The 17274-nt window shown below is 42.8% G+C and overlaps 1 protein-coding gene across 2 annotated transcripts; it reads right to left on the reverse strand.

Annotated features, from left to right (window-relative positions):
* Positions 1 to 513: 513 nt before the first annotated feature.
* Positions 514 to 4670, reverse strand: LOC125522632 (defective in cullin neddylation protein (DUF298)). Of its 2 annotated transcripts, XM_048687677.2 has the most exons (11): positions 4481 to 4670; positions 3227 to 3307; positions 2821 to 2905; positions 2320 to 2394; positions 2205 to 2241; positions 2026 to 2109; positions 1571 to 1631; positions 1382 to 1488; positions 1220 to 1285; positions 947 to 1096; positions 514 to 768 (listed from the first exon to the last, which is right to left on the reverse strand). In XM_048687677.2, exons 1-10 carry the CDS (start codon positions 4524 to 4526, stop codon positions 1001 to 1003), a joined length of 738 nt encoding a protein of 245 aa, XP_048543634.1. In that variant the 5' UTR covers positions 4527 to 4670; the 3' UTR covers positions 514 to 768; positions 947 to 1000. The 2 variants fall into 2 exon arrangements, with proteins under 2 accessions (XP_048543634.1, XP_048543635.1); XM_048687678.2 differs by lacking the exon at positions 3227 to 3307.
* Positions 4671 to 17274: the final 12604 nt, after the last annotated feature.

Below are 17274 nucleotides of genomic sequence, written 5' to 3' on the forward strand. Positions count from 1 at the left end.
TTGATCCCTCAAATCCTAAAATTTCCCCTTAAATATAACATTTGGGGAACCTGCATGAGATGTTACTTTGTGTTCTAGGCATAGTTTCAAAAACCAAACTCATTTCAGGTTTTTACTTGTCAGACCGTCGATTCATCGGTATTTGCAACAAAAAACAAATATTTAAGGTGATTATTGAAATTTTTGACCACATATAATATTGTATGTAAACCATTAATAAATCATGAAATGTTATTAGCCTAGTTGGTTATTGGGCCTTTAGCATGTCTTGCCTCAAGGTTGCCTAATTTTTAAAACATATTTTTGGTTTTACTAAGAGACCGGTACATATTGAAACTAACTTGGCGCCAGTTTCTTGTTTTTCTGGTCGGACCGACAGTTTAGCGCGGTTTTTAAAACTATATATATGCCTCGAGGTAGATTATGCCCACATGCACGTCAGGCCAAAAGGAGCAGTAAAATAATCTGTTCTCGGGATATGGGATGGGCCAACAGGGCAAGAGAGGAACAACATATGCCAACATGTTCTTTTAAGACTTCCAGAAAATTTGCATGCTCTCAAAACTACACACCTACGAAGCCATTGAATAATACAAATATAGAGAATGACAATGTAAAATTCTAGATGATGACCCTGCAAAGTATTTAAATCAAGTATAAAGAAAGCAAAAGGCAAACTACAAGGCGATTGATAATTTCTAAAACCAGACTCTGAACAGAGCAGTCACAAACGAGCTTGATCTGCATCCTCCAAAATTCTCCAAGGTGCTGAAAAAAAAGGACAGCAACAAAATTGCATGAATGCAACTGTGTGATTGAAGGAAAATGATCCATATCTTCTTCCTGATTAGAAATGCTTGCATGGAGTTCCTATTTCTTTTTAGGAGAGATACCACATCCCATATATCTCAAGTCATAGGGTAACAAGATAAGGTAGTTCACTTACATTTCTGAGTATTACATTTGGATTGCATCTTCACCACCACTCAGTACAACAGAGCTAATTTTCACTTGCTCTTAACCATTCAACAAAATTGTCTAAAATTAAAGGCCAAGCTTGGTCTGCATCATAATTGTCAAGTGATGGGAAGTTTATCTGAATGAAATGTGATTCAGCGTTAGTAGTATGAGAAGGAAATGTTATTAAGTACTGTACACAAAAAGGAAGCAAAAGGGGAAAAAAGATGCTGGGACATGGGGTTGACGTTTAAATCATGACCTCATTGCAGAACCGAAGAAATCCCATCCATTGATCCATGTTTATAACCTTGTACTCATTTTGATGCTGAAACCCAAACTCACATAAATAAGCACATCAACCAAAATACGAGTCCCTTAGATGAATGGGACCAATAAATTAAAATATTGAATCAACCGTTACCTTAAGGTAATTAATAAGTTTTTCAACCTGCGGGCGGAACTGCAAGCTCAACACTAGATTCAATAACTCACAAGCAACAGGTATTTCTATACACTTCTTCTTGTCCTCTGAGCAAGCACAAGTGCACAACCAAGTCATAAGTATTTATCAAGGAAAAAAATGTGTCATAAGAATAGCAAGTGTGACTACCTGTTAGGCAATAACGGAACGCATATGGATAGAAATCCTGGAAATTAGAGGACCTCGTAACCTGGTTTGTAAAGAACACGTTATGAGCAAGCCGGTTACAGTACAATTAAAAGTATCATCGTTTAATGGTAGCTCATTGTTCCATTCCCATGACAAGCCTTCCGTACTCAAATTCTGTTTTAACATAACTAGTAGGGCCCATCATAGGTAATTTCCACCCTTAGAAAAGTATAAACCTTTCAAATATATTTAATATACTACTCCCTCCGTTCCTAAATATTTGTCTTTTTAGAGATTTCAAATGGACTACCACATACGGATGTATATAGACATATTTTAAAGTGTAGATTCACTCATTTTGCTCCGTATGTAGTCACTTGTTGAAATCTCTAGAAAGACAAATATTTAGGAACAGAGGGAGTAGTTACTAAATATTTGTGGAATAGAACACTCACTTCTTGGACCAGTTCAGGAAAGGCTTTCTTCAGTTTACTGATGCTATCAGCTCGCAGAGCTTTCATCCCAGTTCTCCATTCATCCTATCAACAGAGTACTACCAGTCAAAAATCAGAAAGACAGTGCGATATATCATACCAATAAACATTTTGAACAGTTTAAAAAATATAATGCATACCAGAGTAAAATAACCTTGCTTTTCACAGCCCATTTTCCTGATACAAGATAGATGTCCATTAGATATTTCGGTAAATGATATCACCACTAAAGAATTTTAGAGAACAGTGACACACCATGCTAACATCAGAATCCGAACATCTGTATGTGGAACTTCAAGATGAGAGCAGAGTGTTTCGATGCCTTCTGGGCTGTTCAGGCAGGTTAAAAAAAATTGGAATAATGTCGAGCAACAGTTTCATTGGAGCAAACAATGGGGGCAATATGGTGGTGGTGGTGGGAGGGGGGGGGGGGGGGGGGAGGGGTAACACAATAAAACCCTGATGTCTCTACCAAAGATGAAATTATAGCATTAAAGAATCATTAACATCTAGCTGCATCAAAATGGTATGTAAAACTACCAATACACATTTTCGTGAATGGGATTACATAACATTGACAACTATTACATCACAATTTACAATGATTCATATAAAACAGCTCGTATTTTTACCATGTGCGATAATTCCCTAATTGGAAGGTATACATAGAATTTCTAAATGGAAGGATGACCACCATGAGTATACAGCAAAAATAATGACAGGCAAGTGTTTGAGAAAAACTGTGAAAAAACTTACTCAATCATGCTGGATGAGCCATCAGCATATGTATAGAAAAGTTGGTCAATCCGCTCTATTTCCTTTGAAACCGCTTTAGTGGGAACTGGAGATAATAATGGAAATGTTATTACAAATAGATCTAAGGAACATGTGGTTTCCTATCAATATACAGTATCTTGATTTTGCATACCACATACCATATGATAGAATTTAGCTTGCAAGCAAAAATTATGCATTTGGTATTTCTAATGTGCAAACAAAACTTGTGCATGTGGAAGAAGCAGAAGTAAGGAGAAGACCAACACATAGCTTGACATAAACCAAATGACTGAATAACACGCACATGCACATTCTTACACCCAGATGGATAAGTGTATAGGGTTCAACAAGTAATTCAGAAAGAAAAGGAATCAATGCATCTCACCACGTTGTGCTTTCCTGCTGGTCAGGTTTGTACTGACTCCTTTTCTTTTTCTGTTTTGTTTTTCATTTACTTGTTCCTCACCTAAATATAATCGTTTGCTTAGTACTCATTCAGATATACATACCCTCAAAAGAGAATATGATAGCTCCTACACCAACCCATTTGGAAAAAGAAGTAATGCGACAACAAATTTAAAGAGAAGGTAAGAATCAAGAGTTCAATACACAAACATTTTAATAACCTAAAAAAGAAAACCTATTAGGACAAAGTTTGAGCCCATGGGCAGCTATTCTAGTTGCTTATGAAACTTCTATGTATACACACGCAATTTCAAGATAAGCTTCTTAATCTGTCTTTTACATTTACTGGGGTAAAATTCAGCACTACAAATTACAAAATGGCACAAACCCCATGGGAGCAGCAAACTAACCACCAAATGAGTAAGTTGAAGTAATCGCTTGAGATATGTAGCAAGACAGCATGTAGTGATTAATCATTCCAATAATAAGGGACTACACAGGAGCAAAATGAGTGAATCTACAAACATATGTCTATATACATCCATATGTAGTTTGTATTGAAATCTGTAAAAAGACTTATACATCCATATGTAGTTTATACTAACCTGATTTCTGTAGTCACAGAAAAAAGGTAAAGATTTACCGCACAAGATACATGGCGAATTTATGTTATTAGTGGTGTAAAATTGATGCAAAGACAACAAATCGCCGCGGAGATTGCAGAGCTGAACCAGAAACCCAGAACACGGTGTTAACAGGTAGCTGCTCTTTAGATTTTACTTGCAAAGCGTTTCGGCATGGGTAGGCACACAATTAATAAACCTATGAATTGCCATCTGCTTACATTACGAATGTAAATCTGCTAGCGAATCCACACCCAATTCTGCACCAGGCGATCCAAACCCAGGATTCAGCTCCTTCTCTTTACCACCATGACAGATTCCCAAACCCTGAATCTACCCCGACCCTTCCCATCCCGTAACAAGCGATCCGAACCCCACATACCGGCAATCAACGAGTCGTACCTCGTAGGCTTCCGCACAGGACAACTCAAGATTGGATCTTCCCGAGACAACGCACCACACGGAATCTCGCAAGACAACGAACGGACCGGGGACCTGCCGAGGCCACCAGCAAGGCCTCGCACGCAGCCTAATCACGAAACAAGGAAGACAACCAGGGGAGCGGGGATGGGGGTCGGGGTGGGGGTGGGGGTTGAGGGGAGGAGCATTACCGGCCGCGGCGGACGACGACGACGACTTCTTGGAGGAGCGCCTCATGGTGGCCCGTCCTCTCACCTTCTCGTCGCGCGTCCCTCTCTTTCTCTCTCGGGTACCCCTGCGCGCGGTCGCCGAGTTATCTTCCCTCGTCTCGCCTTTCTCTGCTGTCTCGGTTTGAGAAGAAACGGGGGCGCAGTTGGAGCCCCCCCCCCCCCCCCCCCCCCCCAATATTAACTACGATTCGACCTGGTTAGGAAGTTGTGTCCCACGTGCGGGGGCTAAATTTCATGTTTTGATCTTTTTCCAAACCTATTCGAGATCTGACTTAGTTTGAAAAAAAATTGAGATCTGTCCCTTTGCTACCGCCAGGGACCATGGCGGTAGGGTAATAGCCTATCGCCAAGGACCCTGGCAGTAGGGTTGCATGCCCTACCGCCAAAACCCGCCTAAGTATTGAACACAGCATGTGCCCGTGTCTACCGCCAAGCACCTTGACGGTAGGGTTGTGCAGGCTATCGTCAGCTCGTTTGGTGGTAGAGATATTTTCTACCGTCAAGTCTCTAGCGGTAGGCTGTTAGACCCTACCGACATGGTCTCTGACGGTAGCAAAAGGGTCAGATCTCGAAAAAAATTCAACTTAAGGTCAAATTTCGAATAGGTTTCGGAAAAGGGTCAAAACACGAAATTTTGCCGGCCGTGGATACCTGCACCAACACGGCTGCCCCTATTTCTTCCTTGGTGAAAGATCGTACTCTCTATTGTCTTTTTTAGTTTGCATATATATATATAAGTTTTATCTGAAATTAAATCATCTCTATTTCAATCAAGCTTGTAGAAAAATATTAACATTCATAATGCCTAATTAATATCGTTAGATTCTTTATAATATGTAATTCATAGTATATATATTTGATATTATAGATGTTGGTATTTTTTTAATATAAATCACAAATCTAATACATGGAGTAAAAAGGACTGAAGAAAGTACCAATTTGCGAGTTTATATCGATACTACCGAACGCTCAGATTTTAAAAATCTGGGTTGAACGTCCTTTTCACCGCTAGATTTTGAGCACGCGTGCTAAAGCAGAGAACACAACCACGTTGGCAAATGAGATCTTTCGGTAAAATGGAAGTTGTCGTCGCGAACGCCTCCCGGATCCTATGTTCCCTTATCCATCCACACGACCTCCCCGAGCATGCTAGACAACGATGTTGCGAACCTGCACGGGGATTAATTCCTTGCCTATCCTACAGAGTTGTCGCTTGTCTTACCCGATGGTCCTTAATTTTAGTTATGGTCGGCGCATGAAAAGAAAGAGGCAGTATACTATGTCAGAGCTTTGATTTAGCAAGCAAACATCACATGCTCAACTATTTTTTAGTCTTAGATGATTATTGGTATACGACAGCTGTCACTCATTCTACCAAGCAGTCCTTGGTTTTGTTTCTGATCAGCGCATGGAATAAAATAGGCAGAATACTACGTCAGAGCTTTGATTCAGCAAACATTACATGCTCTACTATCTTTTAGTGTTTAGATGATTATCAGCACCCAAGAGTATATTTTAACAAGAAACGGGCAATTTCAAACAAACAAAAAACTTCAAATGTTGCATTCTTCATCGAAAAATGCGTCGAACTACTAAACTTGACACATCTATCGACCCTGATCGAATGCAACGAACACACCATTTTTGAACTTTCACCGTGCAATCATATTCAATTAAATCCAACTTGCACTAAACGAGGGAAAGAAGCACAAGCGGAAGGCTGAAGCTGGATGGAGCGCTGAGGATGCGGCCCTGGCCGTCCAAGGTAAATGCAAAAGCTTCCAAAAGCAGAAGAAAGACTAGAAGGGGAAGAAGCAAGTCGCCTTGAAGAGTAAAATCCTCGATCGACCCTGCCAGATCCATATGAAGAACAACGAGGAGGGCAATTTAATTTTGCCGAAGCATACCACTCGGGAGTGCCGACTCCTGAAGCAAGAGATGCGGCAAGATTCCTCTGGGGATAAGTATGAAGACGACGATGACGACAGAGGAAAGGGTACTTCTGGGTACCGCAACATCGAGAAAGTCTTGATGATCTTTGCCGATGTCGAAAGCAAGAGTCGCCTCAAGGTTATCAACCGAGAGGTCAACATGGCAATTCCGACTGCCCCCAAATTCCTCGACTAGTCCAAGATGTTGGTGACCTTCTATCAGTCGGACCACCCAGCCCACATACCGACCCTCGGGCGGCAGGCTTTGGTGGTTGAACCAGCTGTTGGAGGAGTCTGATTGCGCAAAGTCCTAATGGACGGTGGCAGCAGGCTCAACATCATTTATGCCGACAAACTGGAGGCAATGGGAATCCCGATGTCCCGGCTCAGCAATAGCAACATGCAGTTCCACGGGGTAATCCCCGAGAAGAAAGCCAAATCACTCGGACATGTCGCCCTCGACGCCTTTTTCGGCGAAGAGATGAACTTCCGGAAGGAACGGTTGACTTTTGAGGTGGTAGTCTTCTGAAGTGCTTACCACTCTATCCTGGGTAGGCCTGCCTACGCACGTTGTAACGCCCTTGATGCGGCTATATCTCCCATGTGTCGAAGCACGACTTAGAGGCATAACCGCATTGAAAGCAATGTTGCAAGTGAGGTAATCTTCACACAACCCATGTAATACATAAAGGGGAAGAGATACATAGTTGGCTTACAATCGCCACTTCACACAATTACATGAATAAAGCATTACATCAAACAGATACAATCAAGGTCCGACTACGAAACCAAAATAAAAGAAGACTACCCCAAATGCTACATAGATCCCCGATCGTCTCGACTGGGCTCCACTACTGATCGACTAGAACGAAACAACACAAAGGACAAGATCTTCATAGAGCTCCTCCTTGAGCTTGGTTGCGTCACCTGCTCGGTAACATCGGCACCTGCAAACTGGTTTTGGAAGTATCTGTGAGTCACGGGGACTCAGCAATCTCACACCCTCGTGATCAAGACTATTTAAGCTTATAGGTAGGGAAAAGGTATGAGGTGGAGCTGCAGCAAGCGACTAGCATATTTGGTGGCTAACATACGCAAAAGAGAGCGAGAAGAGAAGGCAAAGCACGGTCGAGAAACTATGATCAAGAAGTGATCCTAGAACAACCTACGTCAAGCATAACTCCAACACCGTGTTCACTTCCCGGACTCTGCTGGAAAGAGACCATCACGGTAACACACGCGGTTGTTGTATTTTAATTAAAGTCAACTTCAGGTTTTCTACAACCGGACATTAACAAATTCCCATCTGCCCATAACCGCGGGCATGACTTTCAAAAGTTCAAATCCCTGCAGGGGTGTCCCAACTTAGCCCATCACAAGCTCTCACGGTCAACGAAGGATATTCCTTCTAGCGGGAAGACCCGATCAGGCTTGGAATCCCGGTTACAAGACATTTCGACAATGGTAAAACAAGACCAGCAACACCGCCCGAATGTGCCGACAAATCCCGATAGGAGCTGCACATATCTCGTTCTCAGGGCACACTCAGATGAGCTCTTCATACAACTAAAACCAAACCTCGAGTTTCCCCGAGGGGGCACTGCACAGGGCTCTAGTTTGGACCAACACTCAGAGGAGCACTGGCCCGGGGGGGGGGGTTAAAATAATAATGACCCTTGAGTCTGCAGAACCCAAGGGAAAGAAAAGGCTAGGTGGCGAATGCTAAAACCAATGTTGGGCATTGCTGGAGGAGTTTTATTCAAGGCGAACTGTCAAGGGGTTCCAATTATAACCCAACCGCGTAAGGAACGCAAAATCCGGGAACATAACACCGATATGACGGAAACTAGGGCGGCAAGAGTGGAACAAAACACCAGGCATAAGGCCGAGCCTTCCACCCTTTACCAAGTATATAGATGCATTAATTAAGTAAACGATATTGTGATATCCCAACAAGTAACATGTTCCAACAAGGAACAGCATCTCCATGTTCCAACAAGGAACAAACTTCATCTTCACCTGCAACTAACAACGCTATAAGAAGGGCTGAGCAAAGCGGTAACATAGCCAAACAACGGTTTGCTAGGACAAGGTGGGTTAGAGGCTTGGTTCAACAATATAGGAGGCATGATAAGCAAGTGGTAGGTATCGCGACATAGGCATAGCAAAAGAGCGAGCAACTAGCAAGCAAAGATAGAAGTGATTTCGAGGGTATGGTCATCTTGCCTGAAATCCTGCAAGGAAGAAGAACGAGTCCATGAAGAAGACAAACGGGCGTAGTCGAACGGGTCCTCACAAACGCGACGTTATCGGAACCAACCCGAAGAAGCAACACCGGAAAGAAGCACACAACATAGTAAACAAACAACACATGGACATGGCATGATGCACAACCAAGTATGATGCATGTTCGGTTTAATGATACATGGCATGGCATGGCAAAGAGCACAAACAATCCTAACAATCCTACAAATTAAGTGGAGCTCAACATGCAACTCCATTGCATATTGACGAAACACCACAAGACTTATTTAGTTCTCTCTTGTTTACGTACCCAACAAGATTAAATGTTGTTAGCATGGCAAGAGGGTGAAGCAAATGAAAACTACCTATCTAGGCAAGTTTAAATGAGGCGGGAAGCAACGAACAACAATTCCGGAAACTCCTCATATGCATATTTTAGGTTTGGTGTTGTTCTGCCCTAAACATAATTTTAGAGTTGTGAAACATGCAAAGAGATCCACCATGTTAAACTAGGCAAAATTCTACCCCAGTTACATATAAAGTTTGTTAGGTTTGGAGCTACGGTTATTTAGATATGAATTAAATCATTTTAGCAAGTTATTTAAGCAAATTTAAACAAACAACATTTTAAACATATTAACCATGGATGAAAATGACATATTATGAAACTAGATGCAATTCTAAGCATATTTCATATATAAATTGTTTTAATATGATGCACCATTTGTGAGTTGTTAAATGCATGAACTAGAGGGACTTTTCTGCAAAACTGTTTTACTGGACTAATCAGCAAAAAACCCAGGAGCTGAAAAAAACATACACGGGCCGAAACTGGGTGAGCGTAGGATAATATTCAGCGCCCAGGGCGTCACATAAGCAAACAGGGATGGGTTGGCTGGTGCTCACCTCGCGGGCCTTGGGCCAGCGGATCTGGTGGGCTAAGGCTGGTGGGCTAAGGCTGCAGAAAACGAGGTGGAGCAGATCGGAAAAGGATCCCGAGGGAGATGGAAGAGAGTGGCGGCGGCGGAGGATCCCTAGAAATTAGGGATTTGGTCTTCGGATAGACTAATATATATATAGCGGGTAGGTTAGGCTAGGGGCTATCTCGTCCCTCCGATCGTAATCGGACGGACGGAAAAAATATGTTAGGAAGTCCAATTAACAAAACGGAGACGTTTTGTAGATGTTTGGGGATGATCTGGACCCAACGGTGACAACTGTCCGGGTCGGGTTCGGGTAAGTTTCGGACACGCGCGAGGGGTCGATGCACTGTGCAGAGAGGGTTTCGAGGTCTGGCGGTAGGTAGTGGGCTGTGTAGACGGTCTCGAGCTGAGAGAAGAGAAGAGAGGGAGGCCCGACGACTGTTTCCGGAGACCGAAAACGTCCAACGTTAGACCGGCTATACTGCCGCTATAGTTATCCGTTGGGGCATCAAATGATCTCCGAATGCGATGAAACTTGACAGGCGGTCTCTACACTAAAATAAGACCACACGTCAACTCTCATCCCATTTCGAGAACATTTTCCGGCCACTTATGAAATACTATTTCGGACATGCCGCGGGCGCGTGCAAGTGTGTCTGGGCTCAGAACGGGCAACGGACGGAACGAGAAGACCGGGACGGATGCAAGTTTCAAAAACATGATGATGCAATGCACATGATGACATGATGAAATGCAACACGCAAGCAAATGACATGGCAACGACAGCGAATAACTAGAAGACACCTGGCGCGTCGGTCTCGGGGCATTACAACACTCCGCCACTACGAGAGGATCTCGTCCCGAGATCTAGAATGGCACCGGAGGGAAATTGGAAGAGAAAGAGAAGAGGTAAAACTAAGTTGCTTCATTGACAAACGAGTGAAACCAAAGAGCCTTGCGAGGTTGAACAAATTCGAGAAAAGAATACAACGAAGGTGAACAAAGTCGAAAACACTCCATTAGAAAAGAGGGACAAAGAACATTGCGAAAAACCTTTATGTTGAAGGGCAAGATATATATTGAAACCACTCCGGTTAAAACAAGATAGAGAAGCATTAAGAATGATATAATTTGGACAGCATTCCGACTGTAAATGGAAGGAATTGAACATGAATTTGACAAGATGAGGGGATACTTGATGAAAACAACAATACACTGCCTCTGGAACTATTGAAAGAATGGCACAATGGGTAAGAACGATTTCAGGCGGCACTCCCGTTGAGAAGGGAGGCAAAACTTGACAGGATGGGAAGAAACTCGAAAAGCGGGCATGACACTCCGGTTAAAAGGATAAGGACGAAAAGAACACGATCCTGACAAAACAAGAAGATGGGTTGCAGAGAGCAACATCACAATGCCTCCGGAACGAAGGGAAACAAGATCTTGAGAGAGCACAGTTACAACAAATGCTAGAACGGAGTTGTTGGAAAACCAACAACGAAAAGAATAAGCTTGATATGGTCTTATGGAATACATCTCAAATTATGAGGTGACAACCTGCCACTCACGGGAAAAGAATTGGATTGATATGAACAAGGAGACGAGAAAGTATTTCACCAGGAGGATAAAGAAGAACTTGGGTCCTTTATAAGCACCATAGATAGCAACAATCCTTACGGAAGGCTTTAGGTGAAATATAACCCAAGATAACTCCAAAGAAGAGATTGATGGATTTAAAATATCTCATTCTTAGCGACATGTGAATCACGAAACATGAACTCAAATTATCAAGAATGACATAATACCACCTCCAAAGATACGATAGAAAGAATTGCACTCCGGAATGCAAGATGAAGAATTCTTGAGCTCCTCTGAAAAGAATCTTGATGAACGCTTGGAGAAGGGAATAAATCCTTTGATGAACCACCATGATGGGCCTTCATGAAGAACTCGGTAAACAAAAGGATACCGAAAAAGAAAGAGTAGTTGAAAACACAAGGTGAAACCTTGTAATGCTTTAGATGGATCTCCGTGACGAGGTAATTGAGAGAACTTGGAACTCCAGGAAAAGAAAGATGAACAAATGGAAACAAGAATTTGATGAGCCTCCGAAATAAGGAATTGAATAAACTCGATGAAACAAGAATAAGGATTACATTATTCTTATCCTTCACCAATTTAGATTGATGAGAAACAATGGATTTGGCATACTACTTATTCTCGTAGAAAGAATTAGGAGAGATATCGATAACTTGATAAGGTCTTCAATGAAACACCGGTAGGATTGAAAACAACGAATAAATTGATATGATAACGAATGATGAGAACTCTTGAATGAACCACCGTAAGAATTAAAAATGAACGAAGAGAAGATAAAGAAACACCGGGAAGAATTATAAATTGAACGAAGATGCTTGAGAGGATTTAGATACATGAGAACGAAGAGATCACGAACTGATTAGAGATCACTTGAACGAAGCACCGGTAAGATTTGGAGAACAATAGCTGAAAGCTGAGAATGAATAATATTTGAAAAGATGGCCTTTGGAGGAAATAAATGGAAAACAACTCATGAAATGCTCCGGGTGGGTGAAAAGAATTCTGACAATCGAAAATGATTATGAGAGGATGGTCTCGAACTAGAGCCACGAATCTCTGAGAGAACGGATAAGATATGGATGTAAAACTCTTCTTCGGTCTTCAAGTGTTGAGAATGACGACGAGAAACACCACCAAGGATCGTTGAGACACTCCGGGATGAAATTTAGAAAGGTTGAACCAACGATGAAAGAATTTGACAGATCAAGGAGAAAGGCATTTGACTGATGACAATTCATTATTACGTCAAACTTCAAAAAGAATTTTTAAGATATCTCCGGGAGAATTAGAAGAGTCAGGTAAGATCCTGGAAAAGACCTGTGGGTTAGGTCCCACTCAAAAGATACACCGTTGAAAAGATTACTTGAAAAGAGAGATTGCACCGGTTGAATTAAAATGGCTTGAATGAGATACCCATCTCGAAAGAGCTTGAACGAATGCAGAGTGGAAACACGAATCTTCGAGATATCTTCAGCACTCCGGAACAACTGAATAGCGAGAGGTGAATGATTAAGAATTGCACCGACATGAGAAAGCATTGAAATGAGGAAAGGGTATGATCAACACCAAAAGCTTGAATAGAATCCACCGGAGAAGAAAAAGAATGAAGAATGACGAACTTGAAGCTCCATTAGAATCTTCCTGAGAATCACCGGATAAGAACATTGACGGAAAAGGAATGGAGAGACTTCACAAGAATATAAAGGATACTTGATTAAGACATCGGATTCCTTGAAGAAAAAAGGGTGGGTGGGCGGGAAAACAAAGGCAACTTGGGGACGGCTGAAACAAACACTGTTGATAAGAACTGATAATTGATCTTGCGGATGTTGAAATGATTGTATCCACTAGAAGAGAAGCACACCGGTTAAAAAGGATTGACATGACAAACTCGATGATCGAGAAGGATTAGTGTTCACATCGGGGTATGAGAACACCGCTTAGGAAAAGGTATGGAATCAACATTTGACTTCGAAGCAACTCGAATACCACAACTCAAAACAAAACAAAGGATTGGCTTGCAAATAAGCCGGAACAAACATATGATAGAGATTTTGTCCGAAGTTTTCGTGGTGGGGCCTACACGGGCTCGATCGTATAGCACCATCATGTACAAGGCAGTGCGCATGACATACGAAGCATCCCCGAGTCGGCATAGCCAAGGACTCTTTAAGACACAACGAGACCACTGTAAAACCAACCGTGGATAGGCGGACCACTAGACGTCGAACCCCAATTTCATATCATACATCTGTCGGAAAGATATCCTAGGAGCTACTTGAATTCCCTCTTATAAACTCCCCAAAATTTCCGGTTATGCAATCAGGTGTTGGGGATACAGGGGAAGCATAATATCTCACCCAAAACTAGCAAATCCTACATCCAGCTGTATCCATCCTTCAACACATAACCAAGAAACCTTCGGAAATCATCTACCTCAACCTTTGAAAAGCATCCGTTATACGAGTTATGGAAATACTCCTGAACTCCCGCCCCAGTACTGGGTGGCGTCGAGGTTATCTCACCAACAACTTCATAAAAGAGACTTTCGATGTCGGCGAAACTAATCTTAGGTATTCCAGAACTGCAACGATAAAATTGTGACGACAACACCTCGGAGCTCAACTCCCCGGGACACTGCCACAACCCCTAAATGACAGGAGGCACCAAGAACAATGTTCTCGTCACAAAACCATCGGAACGATTCCAAGATACCCGCGTGATCCTAAATTTTTTTTAGTGAAATTTGAGAAGAGAAGAGTCAGAAATCTACGTCAGGATGCCTCACCAGAGCGACGAAGGGACTGGGGAGTAAAAAGAATTCCTAACTCTCCGATATATATAATCCTAAATGACTCAAAACATTTTTCTAGACTCAACAACGCCAACGATTCGATCAAGCAGGGGACTCCTAAGGTCGGGGAAGGCTCTGATACCAACTTGTAATGCCCTTGATGCGGCTATATCTCCCACGTGTCGAAGCACGACTTAGAGGCATAACCGCATTGAAAGCAATGTCGCAAGTGAGGTAATCTTCACACAACCCATGTAATACATAAAGGGAAAGAGATACATAGTTGGCTTACAATCGCCACTTCACACAATTACATGAATAAAGCATTACATCAAACATATACAATCAAGGTCCGACTACGGAACCAAAATAAAAGAAGACTACCCCAAATGCTAGACAGATCCCCGATCGTCCCGACTGGGCTCCACTACTGATCGACTAGAACGAAACAACACAAAGGACAAGATATTCATAGAGCTCCTCCTTGAGCTTGGTTGCGTCACCTGCTCGGTAACATCGGCACCTGCAAACTGGTTTTGGAAGTATCTGTGAGTCACGGGGAGTCAGCAATCTCACACCCTCGCGATCAAGACAATTTAAGCTTATAGGTAGGGAAAAAGTATGAGATGGAGCTGCAGCAAGCGACTGGCATATTTGGTGGCTAACATACGCAAAAGAGAGCGAGAAGAGAAGGCAAAGCATGGTCGAGAAACTATGATCAAGAAGTGATCCTAGAACAACCTACGTCAAGCATAACTCCAACACCGTGTTCACTTCCCGGACTCCGCCGGAAAGAGACCATCATGGTAACACACACGGTTGATGTATTTTAATTAAAGTCAACTTCAGGTTTTCTACAACCGGACATTAACAAATTCCCATCTGCCCATAACCGCGGGCACGGCTTTCAAAAGTTCAAATCCCTGCAGGGGTGTCCCAACTTAGCCCATCACAAGCTCTCACGGTCAACGAAGGATATTCCTTCTAGCGGGAAGACCCGATCAGGCTCGGAATCCCGGTTACAAGACATTTCGACAATGGTAAAACAAGACCAGCAACACCGCCCGAATGTGCCGACAAATCCCGATAGGAGCTGCACATATCTCGTTCTCAGGGCACACTCAGATGAGCTCTCCATACAACTAAAACCAAACCTCGAGTTTCCCCGAGGGGGCACTGCACAGGGCTCTAGTTTGGACCAACACTCAGAGGAGCACTGGCCCGGGGGGGGGGGGGGTTAAAATAATGATGACCCTTGAGTCTGCAGAACCCAAGGGAAAGAAAAGGCTAGGTGGCGAATGGTAAAACCAATGTTGGGCATTGCTGGAGGAGTTTTATTCAAGGCGAACTGTCAAGGGGTTCCCATTATAACCCAACCGCGTAAGGAACGCAAAATCCGGGAACATAACACCGATATGACGGAAACTAGGGCGGCAAGAGTGGAACAAAACACCAGGCATAAGGCCGAGCCTTCCACCCTTTACAAAGTATATATATGCATTAATTAAGTAAAAGATATTGTGATATCCCAACAAGTAAACATGTTCCAACAAGGAACAACATCTCCATGTTCCAACAAGGAACAAACTTCATCTTCACCTGCAACTAACAACGCTATAAGAGGGGCTGAGCAAAGCGGTAACATAGCCAAACAACGGTTTGCTAGGACAAGGTGGGTTAGAGGCTTGGTTCAACAATATAGGAGGCATGATAAGCAAGTGGTAGGTATCGCGACATAGGCATAGCAAAAGAGCGAACAACTAGCAAGCAAAGATAGAAGTGATTTCGAGGGTATGGTCATCTTGCCTGAAATCCTGCAAGGAAGAAGAACGAGTCCATGAAGAAGACAAACGGGCGTAGTCAAACGGGTCCTCACAAACGCGACGTTATCGGAACCAACCCGAAGAAGCAACACCGGAAAGAAGCACACAACATAGTAAAAAAACAACACATGGACATGGCATGATGCACAACTTAGTATGATGCATGCTCGGTTTAATGATACATGGCATGGCATGGCAAAGAGCACAAACAATCCTAACAATCCTACAAATTAAGTGGAGCTCAACATGCAACTCCATTGCATATTGACGAGACACCACATGACTTATTTAGTTCTCTCTTATTTACATACCCAACAAGATTAAATGTTGTTAGCATGGCAAGAGGGTGAAGCAAATGAAAACTACCTATCTAGGCAAGTTTAAATGAGGCCGGAAGCAACGAACAACAATTCCGGAAACTCCTCATATGCATATTTTAGGTTTGGTGCTGTTCTGCCCTAAACATAATTTTAGAGTTCTTAACCATGCAAAGAGATGCCACCATGTTAAACTAGGCAAAATTCTACCCCATTTACATATAAAGTTTGTTAGGTTTGGAGCTACGGTTATTTAGATATGAATTAAATCATTTTAGCAAGTTATTTAAGCAAATTTAAACAAACAGCATTTTAAACATTTTAACCATGGATGAAAATGACATATTATGAAACTAGATGCAATTCTAATCATATTTCATATATAAATTGTTTTAATATGATGCACCGTTTGTGAGTTGTTAAATGCATGAACTAGAGGGACTTTTCTGCAAAACTATTTTACTGGACTAATTAGCAAAAAACCCAGGAGCTGAAAAAAAACATACACGGGCCGAAACTGGGTGAGCGTAGGATAATATTCAGCGCCCAGGGCGTCACATAAGCAAACAGGGATGGGTTGGCTGGTGCTCACCTCGCGGGCCTTGGGCCAGCGGATCTGGTGGGCTAAGGCTGCAGAAAACGAGGTGGAGCAGATCGGAAAAGGATCCCGAGGGAGATGGAAGAGAGTGGCGGCGGCGGAGGATCCCTAGAAATTAGGGATTTGGTCTTCGGATAGACTAATATATATAGCGGGTAGGTTCGGCTAGGGGCTATCTCGTCCCTCCGATCGTAATCGGATGGATGGAAAAAATATGTTAGGAAGTCCAATTAACAAAACAGAGACATTTTGTAGATGTTTGGGGATGATTCGGACCCAATGGTGACAACTGTCCGGGTCGGGTTCGGGTAAGTTTCGGACACGCGCGAGGGGTCGATGCATTATGCAGAGAGGGTTTCGGGGTCTGGAGGTAGGTAGTGGGCTGTGTAGACGATCTCGAGTTGGGAGAAGAGAAGAGAGGGAGGCCCGGCGACTGTTTCCGGAGACCGAAAACGTCCGACGTTAGACCGGCTATACTGCCGCTATAGTTATCCGTTGGGGCATGAAACGATCTCCGAATGCGATG

Source organism: Triticum urartu, chromosome 7A (genome assembly GCF_056163025.1).
Source record: "Triticum urartu cultivar PI428250 chromosome 7A, HENAU_Tu73, whole genome shotgun sequence".
In the NCBI taxonomy this organism is placed as follows: domain Eukaryota; kingdom Viridiplantae; phylum Streptophyta; class Magnoliopsida; order Poales; family Poaceae; genus Triticum; species Triticum urartu.

Coding starts and splice junctions, on each gene's coding strand:
- LOC125522632 (XM_048687677.2), bottom strand. CDS start 4,526: ATGAGGCGCTCCTCCAAGAAGTCGTCGTCGTCGTCCGCCGCGGCCG. Junction 2,395..2,820: donor GGCTCATCCAGCATGATTGA/GTAAGTTTTTTC, acceptor CTGCCTGAACAG/CCCAGAAGGCATCGAAACAC. Junction 1,097..1,219: donor TTCTTCGGTTCTGCAATGAG/GTCATGATTTAA, acceptor CATTTCATTCAG/ATAAACTTCCCATCACTTGA.